The 21,906-nt window shown below is 41.2% G+C and overlaps 1 protein-coding gene across 7 annotated transcripts in view; it reads left to right on the top strand.

Annotated features, from left to right (window-relative positions):
• Positions 1–21,906, top strand: part of KMT2A (lysine methyltransferase 2A) — an 83,137-nt gene that overhangs the window by 33,665 nt on the left and 27,566 nt on the right. For 4 of the 7 annotated variants that reach the window (XM_053204023.1, XM_053204027.1, XM_027036626.2 and 1 more), the window contains 21 exons: positions 782–959; positions 1,826–2,060; positions 3,953–4,017; positions 4,430–4,807; positions 5,130–5,203; positions 6,184–6,315; positions 7,067–7,180; positions 11,235–11,381; positions 12,038–12,133; positions 12,371–12,491; positions 13,533–13,655; positions 14,108–14,292; positions 15,473–15,646; positions 16,555–16,665; positions 16,973–17,046; positions 17,674–17,867; positions 18,197–18,303; positions 19,140–19,277; positions 20,303–20,461; positions 20,715–20,832; positions 20,955–21,033. In XM_053204023.1, the coding sequence (XP_053059998.1) occupies positions 782–959; positions 1,826–2,060; positions 3,953–4,017; positions 4,430–4,807; positions 5,130–5,203; positions 6,184–6,315; positions 7,067–7,180; positions 11,235–11,381; positions 12,038–12,133; positions 12,371–12,491; positions 13,533–13,655; positions 14,108–14,292; positions 15,473–15,646; positions 16,555–16,665; positions 16,973–17,046; positions 17,674–17,867; positions 18,197–18,303; positions 19,140–19,277; positions 20,303–20,461; positions 20,715–20,832; positions 20,955–21,033 (3,002 nt within the window). The remainder of the gene's footprint in view (positions 1–781; positions 960–1,825; positions 2,061–3,952; positions 4,018–4,429; positions 4,808–5,129; positions 5,204–6,183; positions 6,316–7,066; positions 7,181–11,234; positions 11,382–12,037; positions 12,134–12,370; positions 12,492–13,532; positions 13,656–14,107; positions 14,293–15,472; positions 15,647–16,554; positions 16,666–16,972; positions 17,047–17,673; positions 17,868–18,196; positions 18,304–19,139; positions 19,278–20,302; positions 20,462–20,714; positions 20,833–20,954; positions 21,034–21,906) is intronic. The other 3 variants (XM_053204028.1, XM_053204026.1, XM_053204025.1) reach the window with 2 other exon arrangements.

Raw genomic sequence — 21,906 nt, 5'->3', positions numbered from 1 at the left:
AATTTCATCAGGTGAGAGTTCTAGCGGGAACACGATGGGATTTGTTTCTGACACCGTGTGGGGTGGTTTTCGGTTGGCCTCCTAGTGATAGGAGCAGTGGCTCTTTAAAGTGCGAGACGTTTCTGTTTAGAGCTGTGGCCTTGTATCCGTACATTTGTAAGTTGTTCCCCCTACCCCTCTGTTGATCAGGGAAATAGAAGAAATAGTCTGTGATTGGATAAGCCTTGTTAACTGCAGACCAAACTTTTTGATAATGTAGATTGGCAGCTTGAATTTTGATGGGAACTTTAAAGCAGTAGTATAATCGGGAATAAAAACTTAGTTCCTTTTTTTTTTTAAGTTTATATATTCATTTTTGAGAGAGAGAGAAAGCATGAGCAGGGGAGAGGCAGAGAGAGAGGAGAGAGAGAGGGACTTCCAAGCAGAGTCTGTGCTGTCAGCTCAGAGCCTGACTCGGCTCGATCTCACAAACTGAGATCATGACCTGAGCTGAAATCAAGAGTCGGATGCTTAACCAACTGAGCCACCCAGGCATCCCTAGTTTCTGGGGTTTTTTGGCTTTTTGTTTTTTAAAGCCCCACCCCCTTTTTTTGCTGCCAGTTTTAGGATACGGAAGTAGTCGATTTCTGCAGATTGTCATGGCTTATCAGCTGGGAATAACTAGGGTTGTATGTGTTGATTTTAGATTGTAATAAGCAAAACGAGTCTACCTTGGCTTCAGTTAATTACATTTTCAACATGTGTGGTTGCTGTTGTTTGTTTTGACATGCCTCTTATTCAGGGTCAAGAGAGTGATTCATCAGAGACCTCTGTGCGAGGACCCCGCATTAAACATGTCTGCAGAAGAGCTGCTGTTGCCCTTGGCCGAAAACGAGCTGTGTTTCCTGATGACATGCCCACCCTGAGTGCCTTACCATGGGAAGAACGAGAAAAGATTTTGTCTTCCATGGGGAATGACGGTAGGTCAGGGAATGCCGGCCTCAGAGTCTAAGCAGACATTTGATTTGTTTGCTGATCATTCTGGGGACGCCTAGTAGGCTCTTCGTAGCATTATGTGTTAGTCTGGGTTTCTCCAAAAAACAGATGGCAAGGGTGCATTCAGTGGGTAAGGATTATACTAGAGAAAATGGCCCGAGAGAAAAAATGGGGAGGGAGCTGGGGAAGGCTGGGGGAACTATCAGACCGCTTTGCGAGTCTGATCCCTATGAAAGAGAAAGGGGAGGAGGGTTGGACAGAATCTTCCCAGACTGTTTTCCCAGAGAGTTTGGCAAGGCTGTCGAGGAGTCCTTGGGCAGAAGTGGACTGTCAGAGTAGTTATGTGTCTCCCAGGACCAGCCCGCCTCAGTGTCCCTGCCATGCTCGGTCACTACCTAAGAGAGACCCTCATGGTAAGTGTGGCCTCTGTGATGCACTGGATTTCAGAGCACAGCAGTTGGGGCCCTTGGTCACTTAGTTACATGCCCCGTGGTTGGAGGTCTGAGGTACATTCTCATGGTTGCATTTAGATGCTGGGTGACTGCTCATATAAAATGTAGAGGTTTAGAGAATCTTAGGAAGCACTCAGTTCATATTTAAGTTAGACTGTGTTTTGTTCTCAGTGTTTGGATTTCTGCTTTCATCAAGCTGTAAGGTATAGACATTTTTAAACATTTAAAGAATGATCCATGATGGGATATTTTTATTATGACACATTTCATTTTTGGAGTCCCAATTAAAATGAGGCTCGCGTGTATATAATAACATCTGTGGATTTTGAGGACCCCCCCTCTGCTCCCAAGAAGGAACTAGATACTCCCTGATAACTAACGCCCCGTTTCTTTAACAGACAAGTCATCAATTGCTGGCTCAGAAGATGCTGAACCTCTTGCTCCACCCATCAAACCAATTAAACCCGTTACCAGAAACAAGGCGCCTCAGGAACCTCCAGTAAAGAAAGGACGACGGTCCAGGCGGTGTGGGCAGTGTCCCGGCTGCCAGGTGCCTGAGGACTGTGGTGTTTGTACTAATTGCTTAGACAAGCCCAAGTTTGGTGGCCGAAATATAAAGAAGCAGTGCTGCAAGTGAGTGGGGGTCTTACTCTGAGGCGGTGGCCTCTCAGCCGTGAAGGTTGTGTGTTTATGCCTGGTTTGTGGCAGGGACGCAGCAGAAAACTGAATGTGGTGGTAATGAGTCCCCTTGAGGTGCAAGGTTAAGTTGCCCAGTTGGATTTTGTGACGTGGCTAGGTTTGGGCTGCCCTTCAATAAGACATAGTCTGGGGCAGTGCTGTCCAGGAGAATGTCCCGCTGCAGTAGGAATGTTCTCGGCTTAGTTCAGTATGGTAGCCATTAGCCAAACGTGGCTGTAAAACCCTTGAAGTGTGGTTAGTATAACTCAGGAACTACATACTTAATTGCATTTCATGTTAATTAAATTTAAATAGCCACACGGGCTGACAAATTTATGGGGCACCTGGGCCGCTCTGTCGGTTAGGTGTCCGACTTTTGATCTCAGCTTGGGTCTTGATCTCAGGGCCGTGAGTTCAAGCCCTGTATTGGGCTCCACGCTGGGTGTGGAGCCTACTTAAAAAAAGAAGAGAAAACAAAAAAAACCTGATAAATTATATGTTTATATTTTATATATTGTATAAATTATATATAGGTCACATATATATGTAATATTTACATATACTCGATCTATCATTTATATATAATTTACATATATATTATAATATTATCTGTATAAATTTTCAGGTCAACTGATATCACGGCATTCAGGAAATTGTGGTGATATGTTAGTATAAAACTCTTGGCTTTCTAACTCCTGGAATATTTTCATGCACATGGAATTTTTTTTTTTTTTTTTTTAACGTTTATTTATTTTTGAGACAGAGAGAGACAGAGCATGAACGGGGGAGGGTCAGAGAGAGGGAGACACAGAATCTGAAACAGGCTCCAGGCTCTGAGCTGTCAGCACAGAGCCCGACGCGGGGCTCGAACTCACGGACCGTGAGATCATGACCTGAGCCGAAGTCGGCCGCCCAACCGACTGAGCCACCCAGGCGCCCCGCACATGGAATTTTTGATCTGAAAGTTGATTACTCGATCTTTTCCCCCTTGTTTTAGTCAGCTTATGGATGCACTTTCTGCTCTCTGGGATAATTCGTTTGAAGTGAATCGAGACATTTGCACAGACAGAAATGTTGGTGACTGAGCATAAGGAGTATAGTGCCCAGACAAGGAGGAGATGTTAGCAGTAGGTATTTGCTGAATGAATGGCAGCACGAAAGGGATTTATAGAAAACGTGGTTGGAAGAAAGTACTTCAGGGGAGACAGTGTCTAGGAGACCGTAAGTAGTTCGGTGCTTTGGTTTAGTCTGTCCTTAAGCAGGAATCTTGCCTCCGTCCAATTAGTAGAAAGAAGTGAGATAATTCACTGATCAGCAGAAAGGTACACGACTGCAAGATAAACCTGCACTATAATTTAGGGGTTGACATGGATTTAGACTTCAAATTAAGTTTCAGTTTCACTAAGTTGAGGGGTGGAATATATACAAAGCCCTGAGATAGACCTATAGCATTGTAGTCTCAGAGGACTTGTTGGTTAATTTCAGTCCATTTGTATTTAGATTACTATATGAATATTAATCTCCTAAGGGAGCAGAACCGATCTGACTACAAGAAATACCAGCTGATCATTTTGTGTGTGGTGCTGGTCAGTACTAGGTTATAAGAAATTTGAGTCCGTTTCAAAAACAATTTGATACTTGCTCCTTTTAGAGCCTACAGGTAGGTAAAATTGCTGATTGAAGCATTCAAAGGCTCGGATTGAATCTGAGTAATCAACAGTGCCTTTTTTCAACTCTCAAAATGAACCTGAAGAAAGGTTCACTGATTCTCGCAGGCCAATTGACACTTGTTTCAACTGCTCTTCTTCTAAATGTAGTTTACTTTATGATATCCCTTGTCATCCTAGGATGAGAAAATGTCAGAATCTACAATGGATGCCTTCCAAAGCCTACCTTCAGAAGCAAGCAAAAGGTAGTGTTGTAGAAAGATCTTCCCCAAATGCTTCCTGCTTTAATGCCATACAATCATGTGCATCTAGCGTAAAGAGAATGCTAATTTGTTGTTGTTGTTGTTGTTTTTTAAGTACCGCTCTTTCCCAGCAAGTTGGTGTTTGTGGAAGCTGGATGGTAGTTACATGAGGGTTCATTTTATTATTTCCTTTACCTTGAAATTTTCCATAATAAAAAAAAAAATTTAATTCCTGTAAAAATCACAGTGCATTCCGTTTCCTAGAGCAACAAAAGTACCCCTATTTCACCTGACCAGCATGAGCCTTCCAGCGTCAACTTCAGCTGCAGGAAACTGAGAATAAGATTATGTTACATTCCTCTACTTCTGTCTTAAGTAAAATTCTTCTCACTTATAATCTTGTGTTTCCTCCTAGCTGTGAAAAAGAAAGAGAAAAAGTCTAAGACCAGTGAAAAGAAAGAGAGCAAAGAGAGCAGTGTTGTGAAGAATGTGGTGGACTGTAGTCAGAAGCCTACCCCGGCAGCAAGAGAGGACCCTGCCCCCAAGAAAAGCAATAGTGAACCACCCCCTCGAAAGCCCGTCGAGGAAAAGAGTGAAGAAGGGAATGCCTCTGCCCCAGGACCTGAATCCAAACAAGTTACCACCCCGACTTCCAGGAAGTCCGGCAAGCAGGTCTCCCAGCCGCCTCCAGTCACCCCCCCACAGCCACCAAGCACAGCACCGCCAAGAAAAGAAGTTCCCAAGACCACTCCTAGCGAGCCCAAGAAAAAGCAGCCTCCACCACCAGAATCAGGTGAGTGAGGAAGGCAAGGAGGAATAGCTGAACCAGAAGAACACCTCTGTCTTTCTTAAACAGCATGTGGAAACCTGACGTGTATATTTTTAAGCCTTTAATTCAGAAAAATTAGCTCTCTTTTAACCTGTTTACAGAATAATAGAGAAATAGAAGCAAAAAAACCCAGTTAAGTCGGAGGTATTGTCTTCATTTCCTATTTAAAGCCCAGAGTTTCAATAGTTTCCTGTGTTTTCTAATGCCCCTTTCCTCACAGGCCAGTAAGTCCTAACAGTGGTCGTTGCTATTTAGCACTGACTGTAATTTATGTTGAATTCTTCAGGTCCAGAGCAAAGCAAGCAGAAAAAAGTGGCTCCTCGACCAAGTATTCCTGTAAAACAAAAACCAAAAGAAAAGGTGAGGAGAGATTCGTTTCTCTGCCATTGCTCGGGGATGCGTTCCATCCTGTAAGGCAATAGTCTTGTCCTTGGCATTTACGTGATTGCGTGAATGAAACCGCGTATCTGCTTCTAGGAAGATGGCAGTGGACTTTCTTAAAATTGACAAACTTCAGGTTTAGGCTTTCACTCGTTTTGTTTTTTGTTTCTTTCCCCTTGTTCCTTTCCCCTTCTTCGTGGTCCTCTATGCTTAGGCTTATGTCGCAGGCCACTTTAGGGTAATTGTTTTTGCCTTCAGCATCCTTTAGTGACATTTGTCTATAACTATCACCCTTCCCTGTGTCTACGCTGTTATAATTATATGGAGAGAGACGGGTCTTCAAGAATCTTCTGGCTCTTTCTGCTGTCTCTCTGTGCCACCATAATGGCGTGTAGGAACTTCCTGGTTGATACTCTCAAGAGTATCAGCAATGCCAAAGAGGGGCAGATGCCAGGGTCTTAGGAGGCCTTACTCCAAGGTCATTGTCTGGCTTCTGACTGTAGTGATAATCAAGCATGGTCATACTGACAAATTGAAATTGATGATCACAGATCTGGGAACGCTTCTGTGAGCATCCCAGGCGGGTTAAACAGGAGTGGAGCGATCGGCCCCACATTTGATGTGCAACTCAAAGATCTAGAAAAATGGCAGAATAAACTGCTCCCGTGCTGTCACTTCCGTTTCATTGTGCCAACAACCTCGGCCGGTGTCACGGACCACGAAGAAGCAAGACAAGAACCCACAGGGGAGAGTCCTGGAATTCTTTTCTCGGGTTGTAATACATATGTAAAATGCCTTTCTGGAGAAAAGAATCTGAAGATTGACTCTCTGTGTCTGTAGGGTACTTCCGTGGAGATGTGTTTTCTAGATCTGTTAGACTTGTCGTTTGCGTTACCTGTTACAAAGGCAAAGGCAAATAGGGTGTGGTTTTGTTCTTCATCCATCTTCTGTCTCTGTAGGAAAAGCCACCTCCAGTCAGTAAGCAGGAGAACACAGGCACTTTGAACATCCTCAGCACTCTCTCCAATGGCAATAGTTCGAAGCAAAAAATCCCAGCAGACGGAGTCCACAGGATCAGAGTGGACTTTAAGGTAAAGGTGTTTTTGTTACCATGTAGTGTATCAAGCGTCATGGACTTTAAATCAGAAAAATGATGTTAACCAGGGGTGCCTGGGTGGCTCAGTTGGTTAAGTGTCCGACTTCGGCTCAGGTCGTGATCTGAGTTCGTGGGTTTGGGCCCCGCGTCTGGCTCTGCGCTGACAGCTCGGAGCCTGGAGCCTGCTTCGGATTCTGTGTCTCCCTCTCTCTCTGCCCCTCCCCCGCTCACACGCTGTCTCTCTCTGTCTCTCAAAAATGAATAAACATTAAAAAAAAAAAAAAAACAATGTTAACCCAAGGTATTGAAAGAAAGGCAACTCGACACCAAGTCAGGGAGTAAGAACTACCATCAGAAGGTGGGTTCAGGGGTGAGAGACACCACTGTTTGTGAGCTGGCTAAAGAACACAGGCATTGACGCACTCCTGACCATCGTGAGCAATAAAAGTGCATTTGGATGAGAACAGTGTCTGAGGAAAGAATTCATTCACATAGGAATTATCGAACCACGGTGATGGCTTGAATCAGCAAAACTTTAAGGAAAAGTCAGTCCCAGGGTATCTTTTAACAGCGTGTGTGTCTGAGATTCTAATTTTGTAAAACAGCAGTTCTTTTCAAACCCACCGAAGTGAAGTATTCTGGACACTGTGCTGTCACTCTGGTTCTAGGCTTTCCATCCTCACTCTCGTTCCAAAGCGGTGTCGTTGTAACACTTTCATAAATGACCTGTGTCTCTCTCTCTGCAGGAGGATTGTGAAGCAGAAAATGTATGGGAGATGGGAGGCTTAGGAATCCTGACCTCTGTTCCTATAACCCCCAGAGTGGTTTGCTTTCTCTGTGCCAGCAGTGGGCATGTAGAGGTAAGAAATCCTGCTTCTTGGTACCCCAGAAAGTTGAATGGTAGATTGTTTTGCTGTAATGAAAGAATCGTTTATTCTGTTTCGTTGGCTTGTACCAGGTGCTTACCCCCTCTTTAATTTTATTTAATTTTTAAAGTAATCTCCCTGCCCAACGTGGGGCTCAAACTCACAACCCCGAGATCAAGAGTCGCATGCTCCACAGGAGGCCTCTAGGTGCCCTGGTATCTCCTCTTGAAACCAGCCACCGAAGTATTTTTAAAGATTTTGTAGAGGTTTTATGAAGGAATCTGCCTCTTAGTAGAGTAGCAAAAGTATTGAGTGTGAAAAGTTTAATGGTCTCATCTCTTAAAGTCACTCTTTTTATTAGAGTTCTGATATTTCTGCTACATGTCCAAACATGGAAAAACTGTTACAGTGCTCTTCTAGAGAAAGATATGGCTATCTTATCTTGAATATCAAAAACCCCTTGTCTATAAAGAGCTCTTGGCAATTAATAAGAAAAAGGAACAACACCCACTAAAAGAAAAGGCTAAGGACAGAAATATGTAATTCACAAAATGAGAAATAAACATGGTGGGAGGTGTCCTAGAGCCTTCTGATGAACAAAAAATTGGACATTAAGCATTAAAAAGATCACGTGGGAAGGGACACCTGATTGCCTCAGTTGGTGGAGCATGTGACTCTTGAGCTTGTGTTGTGTGTTTGTTAGCCCCAGGTTGGGTGTAGAGATTACTTAAAAATAAAATCTTAAAAAAAAAAATCACGTGGGAAAAAAAGATTTGGAAATAGGGACTTTCCGCTGGTGGAAATCTAAATGTTACAGTCTTTCTTTCTGAGCAGATTGTTCGGAAATACGTTTTTATCTTTAAAATGAGCATACTGTCTAACCCAACAATGGTACTCCAGGCATTTATCTTAAGGCTATAATTAGATCAGCAAATAGGTATATGTGTACATACATATGTGCGTGTACAATACATACACGTGTATATAAACATACATGTACATAATATATACATGTATTGTATACGTACATGTATATAATAAACCTTTCTCTATATATGTAATAAATACAAGACTTTATTTCAGTACTCTTTATAGTAATCAAAAATAGGAAACAGCCAAAATTTTGTCAGTAAAGAGCGGGGGCTTGGTTAAAATAATTATAGGACATGCATATAAGGGCAAGTATGAAGTCCTACATAATAATACAGATTGATATTGACATGGAAAGGTGTCCTTGACACGTCACTGAGTTAAAATAGCAGGTTACAAAGTAGTATGTAAGGCGTGATCCCATTTTGGTTTGGACATTGTTTTAAAAATATATTCAGAAAGAGTTGTGGAAAGATTTACATCAAAATCTTAAAAGTGTGGTTGGGTTATGGTTGACTTGTTTTCTCTTTATTTTTCTTTATCCTTTTGAATCTTTTGCAGTGAGTATCTGCCACCTTTACAGTAAGAGAGGAAAAAAAGCACAATTTAAATAGAAAGCAGAAGTTTGTCATTCATACAATCCTCAATTCCAGAATGCCTCCTTCGCTTAATTACTTTATCACATAGGTATTTTAGTATCATAACGAAATTCCAAACCCAGATTGTAATGTGGATATTGAGCAGTCTGTGAGACTCATTCACTAGCTAAGAGATTCAGCCCTGCCCACTTGCTATGTTAAATTATACATTACCAAAATTATACATTATTGTCTGGTGTTCATTCATTAAGCAAATCTATTAGTGCCTATCGTGAACTATAATATTGTTCTAAGTGGTGGGGTTGCTTTAGATACCATTGAGATTAAGAATATTCAGTGTAGGGGCGCCTGGGTGGCTCAGTCAGTTAAGTGTCCGACTTTGGCTCAGGTCATGATCTCACAGCTCATGGGTTCGAACTCCACGTCAGGCTCTGTGCTGACAGCTCAGAGCCTGGAGGCTTCTTTAGATTCTGTGTCTCCATCTCTCTCTGCCCTTCCTCCGTCCTTGTCTCTCTCTCAAAAATAAAAAAACATTAAAACATTAAAAAAAAAAAGAATATATAGTCTATAATTGATTCTCCGCCTTTTGGCTAAGAGCAAGTGAAGAATATTCGGTCTGTAACCTCAAGGGTCCGCTGTATCTCTTATATGTAATCTTTATACTTTGCATCCATACATATGCTGTCCACATGAATAACTTGTAGCACCAGTCTTTCAACTTCTATGATAAAACGATTTTTTTCAGGCTATAATTGCTTTAATTTAAATTGTGTAGTTATGCACAGCAATCCCACAGGATTCCTAAAAACTGAATTAGAAAAGGAATAGCCCACTGCCTGCATTGCACTCCTAAAACATAACCAGTGCCTAATGAATTCTGGCATTTGAATTTTAAAAATCTTTTTATGGTGGTGTTATTTCAGGTTTGCAGAAAAGTTAGAGTACAAAGAATTCCCATATATCCTTCACCCAGATTTCCCAAATGTTAATTTTTTAAGTTTATTTATTTTGAGAAAGAGAGAGAGCCAGCAGGGGAAGGGCAGAGAGAGAGGGAGAGAATCCAAAGCAGGCTGCACACCGCCAACATAGAGCTTGACGTGGGGCTCAGACTCACCAACTGCGAGATCATGACCTAAGCCGAAACCAAGAGTTGGAAACTTAACTGACTGAGCCGCCCAGGTGCCCCTCAAATGTCAATATTTTTATTTGCTTTATCCTTTTCTCTTTGTGTGTCTGTATTTTACAAAGTGAGAAGTTAAATATGTATACACATTTTATATGCAGACACATTTTTTTCTGAAACTTTGGGAGTAAGTTGCAGACGTGTCCTTTTACGTCTGAATATTTTGGTGTGTATTTCCTAAAACCAAGGACATTCTCATGTAATCACAGTATAGTTATCAAAATCGGGAAATTAACACTGGTATATTACTGTTAACCTAATCTATAGACCTTATTTAGACTTGACCAGTTGCCCCAATAATTCTGTTATGGCAAAATAAAATTCTTTTTTTTTTTTTTTAAGTTTATTTATTTATTTTGAGGTAGGGGGGAGCACAAGCGGGGAGGGGCAAAGAGAATCCCAAGCAGACTCCACTCTGTCAGCATCAGGCCCCATGTAGGGCCTGAACTCATGAACGGTGAGATCATGACGTGAGCCGAAATCAAGAGTTGGATGCTTAACCAACTGAGCCATTCAGGTGCCCCAGCAAAATAGAATTCTTACTCAAAATTTTTAAAAATGCCTATATGAAAATATCATTTTAAAATTACAGATGGAAAGGATAAACCAGAGCTTACGACTGTCTTTAGTGTATTGTCAGAAACCTTTAAAACCTTCCCAGGGTACCTGGGTGGCTCCGTCAGTTCAGTGTCTGACTCTTCCTTTTGACTCAGGTCATGATGTCGCAGTTCATGGGTTCAAGTCCTGGTTCATGGGTTCGAGCCCTGCCTTGGGCTCTGCACTGACAGCACAGATCCTGCTTGGAATTCTCTCTTTCTGCCTCTCCCCTGCAAACACACAAAACCTCCCCATTTCCCCCTTCCCATAGCTCTTGTAGCTTGCTTATGGCACTTAGCCACATTCTGTTAAATCTGGGAATGTATTTATTATATATAAAAAAATACATATCTATATAGTTACTTTAAAAATATTTTTTAATGTTTATTTATTTTTGAGACAGAGACAGACCATGAGTGGGGGAGGGGCAGAGAGAAAGGGAGACACAGAATCTGAAGCAGGTTCGAGGTTCCATGCTGTCAGCACAGAGCCCGAGGCAGGGCTCGAACTTACCAGCCGCGAGATCATGACCTGAGCCAAAGTCGGACACTTAACCGACCAAGCCGCCCAGGCGCCCCTATATAGTTATTTTTTTAATTCTACTGTTACTACTTTAGTCCCCTGAATCACCTGCAATGCCTAATATTGGACTTTTTTTTTTTTTTTTTACATAATCATTGCTGAATGATTATATGTTGAATAAAACATGTTGGGCTCCTGTAGCCTGAAGTATATAGATAGGATTTGGTTGCTATTTCTTCATGTTATTTGACAACTTCTATGTTCCCATCTACCCTAGTTTGTGTATTGCCAAGTCTGTTGTGAGCCCTTCCACAAGTTTTGTTTAGAGGAGAACGAGCGCCCTCTGGAGGACCAGCTGGAAAATTGGTGTTGTCGTCGCTGCAAGTTCTGTCATGTCTGTGGAAGGCAGCACCAGGCTACAAAGGTATAAAACTAAGTGATAGAACTCTTTAGGGGATTACCCCCTCTCTCCATCTCTGCCTTTTGTTTTTGGGTTTTGTACCTATATTTTTTCTTTGTTGGCTTAGTCTAGCATGACTATTTAGGTATAATTCATTGCCTATTTTTGTGTTTTAATTTGGGGCATATAGGAGAAAACATTGTCATTAGGTAAAATCCCCCAAAGTAAATCAAATCTACCCGATAAGAACATTCATCACCGAGGACCTTTCGCAGGACCTAAATCCGCATGCTTTCACTGAGAATAAATAATTCGTGAGAAAATTTAAACTGTTATCATGATGTGCTATACTTTAGTTGCAGATAAATATGAAAGGGACACTGAGTCATAGGTGTTTCAAGTGAATTGATGTGATATCCACCTTTGCCTTTAAATTTTCTTTTTTATTATAAGTGACATACAATATTATGTTAGTTTTTGGCGTGCAACTTAGTGATTCAGCACTTCTGTACATTACACAGTGCCCACCGTGAGAAGTGTCGTCGCCATCTGCCAACGCACAACACCGTTACAGTCCTAGTGACTGTATTCTCTACACTGCGCTTTCCGTGTCTGTGACCTACTCACTTTATACCTGGAAGTTGGTAGCTATTCATCCTCTGCCTTTATATTTCCTACAGCAGCTGCTGGAGTGTAATAAGTGCCGAAACAGCTATCACCCTGAGTGCCTGGGACCAAACTACCCCACCAAACCCACAAAGAAAAAGAAAGTTTGGGTGAGTGCACACATCGTGCTGTTTCAGAGAGAACTGGCATGGAGCTCAGGGGCTCGTGCACCTTGTAACAGGGAGAGCCTTGCTCGAGGATGTCCTTGTAACAATGTTTTGGTCTCATTATTAAGGAAAGCCATCCCAGGGAAGAAGTCCACTCTGGAAACTGATTGCATCCGAGATCTTTTTAAATGAGATGAGATACTAAAAATAAATTCCTATTGAATTTCTTCTCTTTTCCAGATCTGCACCAAGTGTGTTCGTTGCAAGAGCTGTGGATCCACGACTCCAGGCAAAGGATGGGATGCACAGTGGTCTCATGATTTTTCACTGTGCCATGACTGTGCCAAACTCTTTGCTAAAGGTACATCAAAAAAGCCGGTTTTATCAACTTTCAGGGGTTATATTTGGTTGTTCTGGAGGTGAACACTCCAGGGAAGTAAAGTACAAAGTCTTGCACATTTTGTCAAGGGTACCATTTAGACCATTTCCTAAATTCCTGGCCTTGTTCTTTTCTTTACGCGAAGTATTACAGCAACTAGAAATATTTTGTTAGCTTATATGGGAAGAATTAAGGGGACTTGTTGTAATAACTAACCACAAAGAAATGCTCTAAGCCATTATTTCCGAAAGTAAGGTACATAGACATTTCATTGTTTCAGAAGCGATTTTAGGTGGTATTGAGTCAAATATTTTATTTTCATAGATATGCTAGAAAAAAATTAATAACTAATACGTTAAACTCGTTTTGCTGATTTAGGATAATAATGATACAAAGTTTACTATTGGAAGTTATACTAATATTAGCAAGTTAATAATATAAGCAAATCAATGTTGGGTCTATTAAGAATGATAGAGGATATTATGGATAAAACAAATTGATGAAGGTTGTATGTTGTGCTGAACTTTTCGAAGTGCTGCTCTAAGCTCTAACTTAAATCACTAGGAATAAGGAGGTGTAAATTAACTGTGTTATTTTACCCGCATATCCTCAACCTTTTTTAAAAAATATAGACATTTCTTTGGAATGTTCAAGAGAGAAAACTCTCTCTTTCATTCTTTTTTTATTGTGTCGTCTGTAGACTCTACCCCACGACCTTTAAAAATGAGTCTAAATAAGGGTGCCTGGCTGGCTCAGTCCATAGAGCATGTGACTCTCGATCTCAGGGTCGTGAGTTCAAGCTCCACGTTAGATGTGGAGGCTACTCCAAAAGAAAAGGAGTCTAAGTGGAATTAGTGGTATGTTCTAAGAGCTCAGAATAATCTTGACGCCACACAGATGTGTGAGCATCCCGTCGTAGATCTATGCTGGCGTTGTTAAGAAGTTCCGGCAAATAGAAGCCCCAGCCTCAGAGGTGCCGGCACGGGGCCCAGAGCCCCGCTGAACCGCGTGCTTTGCTCACAGGGAACTTCTGCCCTCTGTGTGACAAGTGCTATGACGACGACGACTACGAGAGCAAGATGATGCAGTGTGGGAAGTGCGACCGCTGGGTCCACTCCAAATGTGAGAATCTTTCAGGTACAGAAGGTTGGAGTCTTTTTTTTATTACAGTTTTCTTCTTTCTTGGTACATTTACAGCCCCCAGAGTAATCTGTAAACGTAATATTACGGCCATGCTGTTACTTAGAGTCGTTTTAAATTTCCCTTCTTGGTCTCTAGAATAACTTAAATAATTTCGGTCTCTAACACTGTCGTGTTAAGTTGTGCTCGTTTACCAGGAACATAAACATTTACAATATTCATTTGCTAGCTTTTGGTGGGCACCGTAACCGGTCGATCCTCCAGTAACCAAATCCTGGGTTAGTGTTACTGGCGTCCCTTTGGAGCTCAGTATGTGGGGATCAGTTCCTAGGGGATATTAGAGTCTTGCTACTGTTCCTAACCTACAACTTTATATTAAATTCAGTGGAGTAATGTCCTCTTCTCCCTGTCTGCCACCCTTCAGAGCACCTCAGCATCGTAGGTTTTTGTTTTTCCAGATGAGATGTATGAGATTCTATCTAATCTGCCAGAAAGCGTGGCCTATACTTGTGTGAACTGTACTGAGCGACACCCTGCAGAGTGGCGACTGGCCCTTGAAAAAGAGCTACAGATCTCTCTGAAGCAAGTCCTGACAGCTTTGCTGAACTCTCGGACCACCAGCCACTTGCTCCGCTACCGACAGGTAGGCCCGAGTCTCATGTCGGTTCCTAAGAGTTTGTTCTGAAGTGGGTTTTCTCCGGTGATGGAATGTTGGTTTATTTGCTCTGATTTTATTTTGCGTCATTCTTCATTTAGTTTTGTAGAGTCACTTGTTGTGGCTTTCAACCATTAAGGAAACTTTCAGGGCCGGGGAGCCTGGGTGGCTCTGTCAGCTTCAGCTCAGGTCATGATCTGGTTCAAACCCCGCGTCAGAGTCTGTGCTGACAGCTCAGAGCCTGAAGCCTGCTTCGGATTCTGTGTCTCCTCTCCCTTTCTCTCAGCCCCTCCCCACTCCTGTTGTGTCTCTCTCTCTCTCTCAAAAATGAATAACCATTAGGAAAAAAAAAGGTTTTTTTTAAAGAAAATCTTTAGAGCCCAGAGTAAGACCTTGTCTAGGGAACTTCTTTGCTGTTATGATAAGAAATTTGGACTTTCTACTCTGAAGGGTCTGAGAGGGACCAATGAAGAGCTTCACCCAAGAGTAACCTGATCAGAGTTGCTTTTTTAGAGAAAAAGTGATTCTGACTAGAAGAGAGAGGAAGGATTGGTGAGGACTGAGGCTAGAAGCAGGGATAGTGGTTGGGAGGCAGTTAGATCAATCTGGGGAAGAGAGAGATTGAGGGCCTGATCTAAGATGATAGTCATGTGGCTAGAGACCCTTTCCCTCTGGGAAATCCCTAGGCTCCTCGGGGCACAATTTGTAAATCACTACTTTTTGTCTATTTTAGTCGTGAACTATATACATCTGTAGAGTAGTCATTAGAAACTCAAGGTAAAATGCTGAAAGAACCACATGGATAACTTGAACTCAGAGATAGGCTGTTGCTTTATCTCTTGATAGAACTCACATTTTGGATAGGAACATTTGCAATCTCTGTCTTCCTCAGAAGGGACTGGAGGGTGTCTATGTTTTCATACGAGGTTTGGAAGTTATCAGGCAAAGCTTCTAAGTTCAAAGTCACAGACTTTCATGGTCAAAGTCTTAGAGAACTGGCTCGTTCCGATTACTTTTTCTGTTATTTAAGAAATCTCTGATTATTTTCACGTTCTTTAGGTTTAATAATAGGAATCCTTCCGTGCTATCTTTATTAATTTTAATAGAATTTACACGGGTGCCTCATTTTCAGTGTCAGGTAAAAGAAACCTGTCTTTCCTGGCAACAGGCTGCCAAGCCACCAGACTTAAATCCTGAGACAGAGGAGAGCATACCTTCCCGCAGCTCCCCGGAAGGGCCTGACCCGCCGGTGCTTACCGAGGTCAGCAAACAGGAGGAGCAGCAGCCTTTAGATCTGGAAGGAGTGAAGAGGAAAATGGACCAAGGGAGTTACACATCCGTGGTATGTCTCTCCAACGAACTACCAACATTCCAAGTGCCATTTTAGCTTCTTTGGGTCTTTTGGGGGATGAGGCTTGGGAGTAAGCATTAAAAGATGGTTTGTATTATATTTAGCAACGTCATGTGGATTTAAATACCTAAAAATATGTGAGCTCTCTTAGCTCTGTGTTTCAGAAGACAGGGAGGTAGTGTCTCAGAACGGTTCTCTGGTTTGGCTTTCATCTGAGTTCGCTGAAAATCATTTTTGCCTTAAAATTATTTTTATATTTAAACTTTGTGGGAACATGCTAACGTGAAGTTACTTGGTTTGCCCCTTTTGAAAGCATGTCTGAATAACGTGTCTTTCAGTCTAGGATCTTTATTACAGACAGATGTCTTTTAAATGTATGGTTTTAAGGATGTATGGGAATGATTGTTATCTCATGGTCCATATTTGACATTCATTTGTTGATGGGGCATCCAGCTGGCTCAGTCAGTGGAGCATTCGACTCTTATCTCCGAGGTTGTGAGTTCAAGCCCCACGTTGGATGTAGAGATTACTTAAAAAATTACAAAATTTAAAATAAAAAGAACGTACGGTAACATCTGTAATCTCATGGTCCACATTTGCTGTTCAGTTGTTTTATTCATTTTAATCTGAGTAAAAAATCATGGTCCTATTTGGGTAACTTGCCATGGTAACAGCTAATTTATTTGCATACTTGCTTTATTAGCCTGGCTTCTCTTGGCTGCCGCAAGTTAATTGAGAACTGAATTCAAAAAGCCTCCGCTAAAGACAAATTACACTGCATTAAAGTAGGGTGTCCATTTTCTGTTGGATTTCTGTGCTGGGTGATTTAGGAGGGAACAGGAAGTGGTTTTGAGACCACACTGCTTTTTGAATAATTAATACTTTGTTTTTGTATACAGTTGGAGTTCAGTGATGATATCGTGAAGATCATTCAAGCAGCCATTAATTCAGATGGAGGACAGCCAGAAATTAAAAAAGCCAACAGCATGGTCAAGTCCTTCTTTATTCGGGTGAATGATATTAATAGTTCATGTTTTTAATGCGCATCTATGGGTAATTACTCTGTGAGCAAAGCGGATTTGTTCTCTTCTCCGATTTGTTTTGCCATGTGTGTAAAACATCTTTTGGTTTAGTTAATTCCTCTGATTCTTTGGGAGGAAATTGGTGAGGTTGCCAGAGTGGATGGATCTTTCCCTTAGTGGCCTGAAATCGTCCTCATATTGACAGGGAAGCTGGTGTGAAGTTGTTAGTTTTCGTGTGGTTTCCAAATGGATGTTCACATGCTTACATTTGTTTGTTTGTTTATTTTTCTGTTAGCAAATGGAACGTGTTTTTCCATGGTTCAGTGTCAAAAAGTCTAGGTTTTGGGAGCCAAATAAAGTATCGAGCAAGTAAGTAAACTTGGTATTCCTTTTTTTTCCTCCTCATCAGCTAGAAATTTGAGAGTTCTGACATTTCTAGATTAAGGTTTCTTTAGACTAGGTCTTAATATTAACAATTAATCATTTGAAATGCCTTTTCGATGCTGCTTTAGAGATGATACTTAATGTTTATTATAGTCTGTTGCCCATTTTTTTTCTTTCTTTATATGTTATGTTTTCCGGAATTTGGCTTAACTTGTGGCGTAGGTACAATCCACGTGCTATATATGTAGCTCAGTATTTGGACTTGTGATAACCGGGTTCTGTTTTATTTGGTTCAAATGGTGCTCTCTCCTGCTCTTGAGTCTCCATATTTAACTTAAAAATTTTATTCTACTAAATCCTTTTGGTTTTTTGATAAAGTTATCATTTCTTTCTGGAAGTTTCACCAAGAGTCATGTATCGAGGATATATTTTTTTAGATAATAAAGTCCTGTATATGTAGGCCATTTTCACAATCTGTGGCTTGTTCTTACATTCTGTGAATGGCTCGTGCATGGGGCTATAACCTGACGATGCCAAGAATTTGATAATTTTGTGTAGTTCTAGGTGTGTCGTAGGAGGTCAATAAATACTTGTTGAATCAATTATTTTCAGCAGTGGGATGTTACCAAACGCAGTGCTTCCACCTTCACTTGACCATAATTATGCTCAGTGGCAGGAGCGAGAGGAAAACAGCCACACTGAGCAGCCTCCTTTAATGAAGAAAATCATCCCAGCTCCCAAACCTAAAGGGCCCGGAGAACCAGACTCTCCAACACCACTCCATCCTCCGACACCACCAATTCTGAGTAAGGCACCAAATGAGTCATTATCCATTTCTCTCTAGATGCAAATGATCAACTTCGTGAATCTAAATTTAATACACTTGCATATTAGAAAGAAATTTCGAGGTCATCCTTAAATGTAACGCAATCATCGTTTTCGCTTAGCTTGGACCGATAACAAGAAATCGATAGAACCGCTGTAACAGATGGCGAGATAACATGACTTTGAACACTTTTTGAAAGTGTTTATTTTATAAGCTGCAGGCTATTGAAGCCTAAGTGGGTTTTTTTTTTCTTCCTGGAAATCAGACGTAGTATTGCCAATTTTAACTGGTTGTCTTTTGGGTTCTAAGGTACTGATAGGAGTCGAGAAGATAGTCCAGAACTGAATCCACCCCCAGGCATCGAAGATAATAGACAATGTGCATTGTGTTTGATGTATGGTGATGACAGTGCTAATGTAAGTACCTTGGTGTAAGGGGTCCTACTTAGCAGATGTTCACATGAACTGTGTGTCCTTTGTGTCTAAATTTGATGACTGGGTGCCATTTATTTAACGAATGTTTGTCACCTGGCATGTGGCACTTGGGGTTTTTTCTTTTCTTTCATTTAAAAGATGATTTGCCTTCAATTAACCTGCTGATGTCTCACAATTTCTACAGGAAATTCCTCAAAAAGATTTTATGAGAGTCCATAAAATATGTAAGTTGCATATTTAAAGGCTTGTGTTTAACATAGGATAGCAGAGTGGTTAAGATCCCCAGCGCTGGCAGGCTGCCTGGATTCATTTCTCTACTCTGCTGCCTACTTATTGACCTTGGCGAGGAGCTTAACCTCCCTGACTCTCAGTTTCATCTTTAAAATGAGGATAATGATAACACGTAACCACTGCGGGTTATAAGGATTAGAGGAAATAATGTTCATCAAGCTTTATTTAGTGCTTGGCCCATAGTAAGCTTACAATAAGAAAGGTTTTATAAGAAAGAAACGCACGCTAAGAGAACTGGCTTGGAAATACGGTTTTAAAGAAGTCAGTGCGCACTTTCATAAACTTACCATGTGCTGCTAATGTTTTTGTTCCCTATGTTTGTAAAATATTTCCAGTCCATGGAAGAGGTAATCTAGAAAGATGAGAAGTAGAAACAAACATCGAAAAATGACTTTTGATCTTTGCGTGCATCCCCAAGTTAAAGAATTACTGTTGATACTACCTTGACTGAGATAAAGCTAATACCAAGGAAAACCTTCTTTGGCATTATATTCTTTAAAGAAAAAAGAAATCTCTTGATTTCATAGGATGCTGGCCGTTTGCTATACATTGGCCAAAATGAGTGGACACATGTAAATTGCGCTTTGTGGTCAGCAGAAGTGTTTGAAGACGATGATGGATCACTAAAGAATGTGCACATGGCTGTGATCAGGGGCAAACAGCTGGTAAGACCTGTGTAAATGTTACAGAAAAGAGCCTCTCTCTGTTTCCAGGTGTTTTCTCTTGGCTAAATGCTACCTCGCTGATGCTTTTCATAGTGCCTTCAGAATGGTTAGCCAGCAGCAAATAGTGGTGTATACTATAGGCAGATTGCTATTCTGACCCCTGGAGGATGGTACAAAAGAAACAGAAACAAAGTACTGTCTAGTTTGGGAGATAATATGTGCAAGAAGGGTGTTACTTTATTAAGTGATTTAGACAAAATGACCTCAGAGGTCCCAGCTGGATCAACACCCTGTGGTTCCATAGGATAAACCCACATAGATACACACAGGAAGAGGAATGTGGATCAGTAGAAGCTGAGAGTAGTCCGAAAAGGCCACGAAGGAGTAAAATTTTTAACAACTATATTTGGAAGGAGGGAAGAAGATGAAGGATTGTCAGAAAGAAAGAAAGAAAAAGGGAGAGAGACAAGCAAACAAAAAGCACATGCAAAGAAAACATGTCAATTGCATGGAGAGGACAAAGTCTTCTGTGGGGAGGAGCCCAGGCTGTGATTGACAGAATAAGGTGCTGACATACAGGCTAGTTGTAGGAAATTTTGAATCATCTGATAAATTTAATCTGTTAATAAGCCTAGTAACTAGAGAACCCTTATGTTTCTGATCGGTATACTCTTTCCAGAACTGAATTCTTTTGGATATAGTACCTTTCTAACAAGATGATGTTTGTAGGATCAGTCTTCGAAATTTTGTCTTCTCTAAATCAGTCGTGCATCCTAGAAAAAAAAAAAAACTGGTTTAAGTTCTAAATCAAATTGTGATATTTAATAGTTCTAGGGCCTAGGGGCAGTGGGAGAGAGAGGATTTGTAGAGGAGGATTTATGGCTCATATCATTTCTCTATAATTCAATTACCAATAAAAGAAATAAATTGTAGGAAACGCAGAATGGGATAATTCTTTAGAGATGGAAAGTGGCTTAAAACCTCTGAAAGTCTGACTTAGGCCTCTGTTCTCTCTGGATGGTTAGAGATGTGAATTCTGCCAAAAGCCAGGAGCCACTGTGGGTTGCTGCCTTACATCCTGCACCAGCAACTATCACTTCATGTGTTCTCGCGCCAAGAACTGTGTCTTTCTGGATGATAAGAAAGTATATTGCCAACGACATCGGGATTTGATCAAAGGCGAGGTGAGAACTTCGTTACTTTTCGAATTCTATAGGAGTTCAGGGAAAACAGGCTGAGGACAGCAAGATGGTAAGCTTTGTGTTACCTTCCAACTGTGTGTTCCTAGAATCACCTTCTCTTGCAAATACAGAAGTCCTCCTGTGAAACAGCAGGGTGATTTTGAGATCTGCTCTGTACTTTGCCCTCTGAGAGAATCGGTATCACGCATATAATGTGTAAAGGGGCAGCCTATTAACAGCCGGATTTTCATTTTAGGTGGTTCCTGAGAATGGATTTGAAGTTTTTAGAAGAGTGTTTGTGGACTTTGAAGGAATCAGCTTGAGAAGGAAGTTTCTCAATGGCTTGGAACCAGAAAATATCCACATGATGATTGGTATGACATGGGCCTCCGTTGTTGGGGAAGGCTCCGTGTATCACTGGGGTATTTTCTGGTCTCTGGTTTAGAAGTGAGCCTTCTCATTATCTCCTCTAACTAGTTCTCCTTTCCTTGGTCAGGCTCCATGACAATTGACTGCTTAGGAATTCTGAATGATCTCTCTGACTGTGAAGATAAGCTTTTTCCTATCGGATATCAGTAAGTAGCGCTGTAGAGAGAAGACCCCAACCCCCGCAGCTTGAGCACCCCGAACCATGAGCAGGTCGTTGAATGGAGAGCCATACTTGTTAGCTACTTTTAACTGCTACTGCAAATTAACTCCGTTTTTTGCTACTTCTTGTAGATTGGGCCTAAAGTATCAGTTTATGTCTGCTAAATCCACGTATAGAAGGAAAGTACTATTGGCGTACTTTCAGAATCATTTCCAAATAAAACCTAAATAGAAAACGTGAGGTCAGTCTCTTAAGAGTTCCATTTATCTGGATTCAGACGTCCAGATTGTTGTAGTGGATCAGACAAACCCCTCATGCCTCTGTCCTCAGTCCAAAAATATAAACCCCCCACAATAATAATCATATTCTCCAGTGAGAATTTATCATCTTTCCTATGTGAAGCAAATGTCTGAAACTTCTAGCAGGCTGACAGTATAAATTTAAAATTCCTTTTCTAGCTCTCCCATTTTGGAGTCTCATTTTGCTATATATACTCACAATTTATTCTGCATTCCAATTCTGGCGGCACAGTCTATACTCTGCATTTAGCCGGCAGCCCTTTGTATAAACCAGGCTCCATCAGCATCCCGCAGATTGGAAGCAGTTACATTTCCCTTGTCTTGTGGGGCTTTTCTCCCAAAGGAAACACTTCGGGCTTGCTCTTTCCTCACTTCGTACACCCGGCGGGGCAGTAATCCCTTCCCGCAGGTCAAGAACTATTTCTTGTAGCAGTTAGTATTTTTCTTTCTCTGCATTTTAGGATCTTGTACTATTTTTGTCTCCTGCTTACGCTACAATAAAAAAAGACGTTATGCTATTTTCTGAGAGACTAGGAAAAACCAAGAATTTCAAAAAGCTT

Source organism: Acinonyx jubatus, chromosome D1 (genome assembly GCF_027475565.1).
Source record: "Acinonyx jubatus isolate Ajub_Pintada_27869175 chromosome D1, VMU_Ajub_asm_v1.0, whole genome shotgun sequence".
NCBI classification, from domain to species: Eukaryota; Metazoa; Chordata; class Mammalia; order Carnivora; family Felidae; genus Acinonyx; species Acinonyx jubatus.
Note: the sequence above shows the minus strand (reverse complement) of the source record. Positions and strands in the feature narration are given on the sequence as shown.